Consider the following 6,266-nt stretch of genomic DNA (forward strand, 5'->3'; position numbering starts at 1 on the left):
TACATAATTATATGTTTTCTTTCTATTTATATACATATTATTATATATGTTTTTATAAACAATTTAGTATTTTTTATGTTTTTAAATTTTTAAGGGTTATGAGAGCATACTTATCTTTAACTTGCTTCTTTCAATATCAATTTTTAAAATGCATTCATTCTTATAGTTTATTCATTCTAAAATATCCCTGTAATTATCTTTTTTCCCAACTGCCAGTTGGAGAAAGCTGTGAGTATATGAAACATCCACCATTGTACCTTAAATTAATGGATAATTCTGACATCAGCTTTACCAGATGGGTGAGTACCTGATTTCTGTTTTATGGACCGAATGGCTTAGATAGGCCATGTGACTAGAAAAGATAAAGCTATGATGTGCACTCAATGATACATGGACATAAGATTCAAGTAGTGAAAGATTCACGATGTGAGAATTCAGTTAACTTTTATTTAAAAAACAAAAACAAAAAAAAAAAAACCTCCATTTAATTCTATATTCTATCTCTATCAGATTCCACAACTTTAACACCACAGAAAAATACATAAATAGTGTTTTGTGTGTAATGTAAAAAAGCAGGAGGGTATTGTTTTCTAAGTAATGTTTCTCCAGCTTTAGAACTCGAGCCACGAATAAAACTGATTCAAAATCTGTCATCAGACTTTAAAATTTTTAAATGGCTCAGAATAGAGAATAAAAAATTGTTTTTACATTAGCATAATGTTTGTGTGTATACAGTATGTGCAACTTAATGGCTGAGATAAGCTCGCATTGCTGATTCTCAGTGGTACTGGAACCCTTTGATTTTAGAAGATTGAAAAAATATTGAAACTATTATAATCTAACAGTCTTAATTTTGCATATGTAAAAACTGAGATCTAGTTATTAAAGCGGTATATTCAAGGCCACACAGCTACTTAGAGGCCACTTTTGTAAATAATCCCAGGCTCAATATCTCAGTTCACTATTTGTTCCAGTAAAACCTATTTCTCAGTGAAGAAATTAAGGTAAAGACATGTTAATAGACATGCCCAAATTAACAAAGCTTTTTGGTGACAGAACCAATCCTAGAAACAAAATCACAAGAATTAGAAATTAGAAATAAAATATTTATTGGCCTTGTTGCAGGTATAAAAAAAAATTGTTCCTGTAATTATTATTTTCATCATAAACAAGTATATACATTTCATTAAACTGAACTATTATTAGAGGAGATAAAGATATGGAATCTACATTTTACTTGCAGGAGCAACAATTATTGGCAACTTGCTTACTAGTTTGGGAAATAAAGTGATTTTTCACCAATATACATTGAGAGAAGGTAATAGTATTTTTATTTTATTTTGATTTTTATTATTTTTCTTAACTTTTATCTTGCAAAGTGATTGTTTTCAAGGCAAAGCACCATGAAAATTTCCTTTGCTGATTCTAAGAGGATCAAATACAAAAGCAGTAATACAAATGTCTATATCTTTATGATCAGTTTGGTTTTACCAATAACAAGACATCAATTTGAAGGTTTTCTAAGCCCGTTGCCTTGCTTTTACTTGATAGAGCCTAGGAAGCTACTTTTCTTAAAAAGGAAACTTTATAAACAAGAACGCACGTCTTATTACTTAATCTCTATCTCAAAAAGTGATCATTCTATAAAAACCAGCTAGTAAACCAAAGGGTTTTCCTATCACCACATTATCTGTGCTTTATAATAATTACTTATTCTAAAGGGGATCAAATTATGGTAGCTGAAGGAAACTGGACTTTGTGTGGTAAACACACAATAGAATATACAGATATCAAATTATAATGTACACCTGAAAGTTATATAATTGTATTAACCAATGTCACGCCCAATAAACTTAATTAAAAAATAATTATTGTTATTTATTCATCCAATAAGCATTTAAGTAACAACTACAACCTAGTCTGTGCCTTCAATTCTTGGAATAGAAATAAGTAAGACTCACTCTGGCCTTCAAGGAAATCACAGTCTAGTCAACAAAGGATGTCAGTACCGTGACAATAGTAGAAGTAGTTTTTATGCTATATAGATGCTTCCCTTGTTAAGACAATGCATTATACTCAAAATAATAGGAAATCGTTTTGCTTAAATATTTTCTAAAATAAAATATATAGCATTTCTTTATTAGTGTTATTTTTTATGATTACACAATCGAGAAGTAAACCACTAGTAGATACAAATTTAATCATAGACATTTATATTTTTCTGACCTCTTGTGGAAGATCACTTATATCTCTGTTAACAGCAAGCTCTAGTTTCTCCAAGCTGACACAGTTACTTAGTTCCTTGGGGACTGTCTTGATTTTGTTGTAACTAAGAATCAGTTCCTGAAGTCTAGTAAGCAGTCCTATAAAAAATAATACAAAAAGAGAGCAGATGGATGGAAAGTAATGTTTCCAGTTATGAAGTATTACAGCATAATTTACTTGCCAGTCTGACATTAACAAATTTATACTTCTCAGGTTCTCAACTTTTCCCAGTATGTGTCTAGCCCCTTCTTTAGATAAGGGGCAAGTTTATCAGTGCTATAGGCAAAAATACATTTTTAAAATTCTGTTATATCTATGCTATATGCTGACCACTTTTCCATTTAGGGTTTTTTTTTTTCTCGTTTAAGAAATCTAATTTTTTTTCTTGCCTTCAACTTGTTCTCTTACAGGAAGAATAACTAAACCAGCAGTGTTGTTTTTAGAATCTACACAATATTTCCAAAGAGACTTTTCTTGCATTGAAATCTCATCTTGAATCACCTCAGTAAATCCGAAAGGTGGGATCTCCCTGGAGCATCAATGTACATATTTTTACATTTTCTCAACACTCAAGGCTATATAAAGGTAAGATCTTTATTCCATGTATCAAAAATCTTAGAGACAAGCACATCTGCAAGTGGATAAAATAGCACAGGAATAAAAGCAATCTTCCTTACCTATTCCTCTAGGTATCTCTGAAATTGTGTTCCGAGATAAATCTAATATAATGAGGTTCTGGAATCTTCCAATGAATTCAGGAATTTTCAACAAACCAATTCTATGCAGTTGCCATCCCTGTAGCTGATTCAGTTTCAGCAGAGAAGAAGGAAGGGTCTAAACTCAAATAAAAAGAATGACAGAGTCACTATGTTACTTAAAGTACTTTAGTATCCTGCCACACTAAAGTATGATTATAGATGTGTTATTGGATTCATAAAAGAACTTCGTAATATTTCTTTCTTAATGGGTTATATTTCCCACCCAGTGCTTTGTGTTACTTCCAAGTTTTAAGACCTTTTTTTTTGGCTAAACCTTCAAACCCCAATCATAATAGAATGAACAAAAATAACATATTTTGCTCAATAGTGCACACACATAGAACTGTGCCCTAAAGATTCTGTTGCAATAGACATTCCTAGAGTACATATGCTATTAAAAATGAGAATATGATGCTTAATTGATATCACAGAGAAACCGAAAAATTATTTTAATCAATAATTCAATCTTTTCCCTTTCTATTTTGAAATATTTTATAACAGTTTTTTAAGAGGATTTTTTTAAATTTAAGAGTTTCAACTATTCTGAACTTGCTGCCTTTTCCTTTTCAGCCTAAAATAGCCAAAAGAGGAAATACAGGAGTCAACCTCCTAGCTAAATATATCTCTTTGCGGATTCTAGGAAAACATGATGGAGTGAGAAACGTCCTAAGATCACTCCTCTTGAAACAACAATAAGCTGAACATCTAAAACTGAGCAAAAAACACCCAAACTACACACCAGATTGTCTGAGTGTGGGATCTGTGCATAAGAGCTACCACAGGTCAGAGCCCCAGGTGTCGGGCGGTGGACTGGGACAAATAAAGAAGCTGCCTCTCACAGCCGCCGGAGCTCCCTGTAGGAGGAGGGAGGGTGAAGGTGTGGCGACTTCCCTGATCAGCCCTGTCTGGAAGTCTCGGAACTTTTCTATGCAGCTGGCAGCAGGGTTCAGTCATCAGGGCAGAAAGCAGAGAAGTGGAACAGGACAGCAGAGAACCAACAATTGATTTTTACCGGCCCTGGTTGCAAAACCGAGACTGAGCTGCAGCCCCCAAATCCCAACCTAGAGGGCCCCTACCCACATACCCTCCTAGACTGATCACCACGGAGCCCCAGAGGAATCTGAGCAAATGCTACCAAAACAGTTACTAACACTGACAGGGACTGAAACTGAGAATAGCGAGTATGATTTAAATCTACAAGAAAATAAAAAACGTTAGGCTCTATATAAAGCAGGGATCCAAGAGGCTTAGATGCCACATACTTGAAACAAAAAGAAAAGCGCCTTCTTTGCAGCAAGCTAAAGAGACACCTTTATATAATAAATCTTCTTTCTGGAAAAACAACAGAATACACTTCTATTAATGCCCAGGCCGAGAAGTAGTCCATTAAGCACCATGAACAACCAATGTGACAAGTCATCTCAGAAAGAAAGAGAAAAATCTCCAGAAAATGAGCTTACAGACATAGAAATATGTGATTTAAGTGACAGAGAATTCAGGATGGTACTTCTGAAAAAAATTCAGTGAGTTCCAGAATGAGTCATATCAACAATTTCAGAAACTAAAAAAAAACTAGATGAGCAGAGCAAGGAGATTGAAACCCTCAAAAAGAACAGAATAGAACTTCTGGAGATAAAAAAAAACAAAAACAAAAAACAACAAAAAAAAAACTTCCAGAAAGTAACCAGACTAGCCCTTATAAAGAATGATAGCAAGCTCAGGAAATAGAGTCGACCAGATGGAGGAAAGGATCAGTGATATCGAAGACAGAAATCTAGAAATAAATCAGAAGGAAGAAGAGAGAAACTGAAGTATGAAAGAGAAATACAAGAACTAGCTGATACCATCAGGAGAGGAAATAAGAATAATGGGAATTAAGGCAAAGAAAAGGAGTGGGGACTAGAAAGTATTTTCAGACAAATAGTGGACAAGAATTTCCCAAATCTATGGAATGAGCTGGAACTTGGAATTCAAGAAGTCAACAGAACACCCAATTATCTCAACCCAAAAAGGCCTTCACCAAGACACATTGTATTAAAAGTCAGAAAGATATAATTCTCAGGGCAGCCAGGGAGAAGAAAACGGTAAGTTATAAAGGAAAACCCATTAGATTATCATTGGACTTCTCAGCACAGACTTTACAAGTCAGAAAGAAATGGAATCAAATATTTAAACTATTAAGTGAAAGGAAGTACCGGCCTAGAATAATGTATCCAGCTAAGCTCTCCTTTAGATATGAAGGAGAAATTAAGACCTTTTCAGACAAACAAAAATTGAGAGAATTCTCCACTATGAGGCCTGCACTACAGGAAATTCTGAAGGGGTCAGCTCACCTAAAACAAAATAATAACAACAGAAAAAATACATGATTAGGAATAAAGTGACTATGAGGCAATAGAAGCAGAGGAGTGCACCCCTTACTAAGAACAGGTCATTATAAGCTTAAATAATAAAAAGAGAATTGCTATAGCAAGATAGTAATGAACGTTCAGCATACATAGAAACAAATTGAGACAACAATGACTGAAAAGGATAGGATTCAGAGATCCAAATTTGCAAAGGGGAAAGGAGATAAGGCACACACAGAAGAAAATGGATGACTGTATATATACATGTATATATACACATATACACTATCTTTTTCATATTTGTAATGGTAACCACACACCATAGAGTCCGAAATGAAGTATATAACATAAAACAAGAAGAATTAGAGGCAAAACCCACAATAAAGAAAACAGAAACACAAGGACAAGGAAGCAATGGAAACACTGAGCCACCAGAAAGCAAAAGATAAAATGGCTATAAGAAGACCTCATATTTCAATAATTACCCTAAATGTAAATGGACTGAACTCACCAATAAAAAGGCACAGAGTTGCAGAATGGATCAAAAAACAAAACCTGACCATATGCTGCATCCAGGAAACGCATCTCAGCTCCAAAGACAAATATAGGCTCAAAATGAAAGGAAAGAAAACGATATTTCAAGCAAATGGCAGTCAGAGAAAAGTGGAGTAGTGGTACTAATATCAGTCGAAATAGACTTCAAAATAAAAAAGGTAAAGAAAGTTAATGAGGGATACTTCATAATGATAAAGGGAATCATGCACCAAGAAGACATAACACTGATTAATATCTATGCTCCCAATCAGGGAGCCCTGAAATATGTAAAGCAATTACTAACAGAACTAAAGGGAGAAACAGACCAAAACACTATCGTAGTAGGGGACCTAAATACCCC

At 34.1% G+C, this 6,266-nt stretch overlaps 1 protein-coding gene and 1 long non-coding RNA gene across 2 annotated transcripts in view; one reads left to right on the forward strand and one right to left on the reverse strand.

Annotated features, from left to right (window-relative positions):
* Positions 1-3,770, forward strand: part of LOC107196242 — a 7,030-nt gene extending 3,260 nt beyond the window's left edge. Inside the window, exons 3-6 of the long non-coding RNA XR_003048662.1 lie at positions 217-299; positions 1,244-1,318; positions 2,676-2,850; positions 3,594-3,770. This is a non-coding gene — a long non-coding RNA (uncharacterized LOC107196242). The remainder of the gene's footprint in view (positions 1-216; positions 300-1,243; positions 1,319-2,675; positions 2,851-3,593) is intronic.
* LRRC39 (leucine rich repeat containing 39) overlaps positions 1-6,266 on the reverse strand; it is a 22,706-nt gene that overhangs the window by 5,813 nt on the left and 10,627 nt on the right. Inside the window, exons 3-4 of the mRNA XM_025052266.1 lie at positions 2,943-3,099; positions 2,227-2,363 (exon numbers count right to left, since the gene is read on the reverse strand). Coding sequence (XP_024908034.1) covers positions 2,227-2,363; positions 2,943-3,099 — 294 coding nt within the window. The remainder of the gene's footprint in view (positions 1-2,226; positions 2,364-2,942; positions 3,100-6,266) is intronic.

The sequence above is a fragment of the Pteropus alecto genome, unplaced genomic scaffold (genome assembly GCF_000325575.1).
Source record: "Pteropus alecto unplaced genomic scaffold, ASM32557v1 scaffold106, whole genome shotgun sequence".
NCBI classification, from domain to species: Eukaryota; Metazoa; Chordata; class Mammalia; order Chiroptera; family Pteropodidae; genus Pteropus; species Pteropus alecto.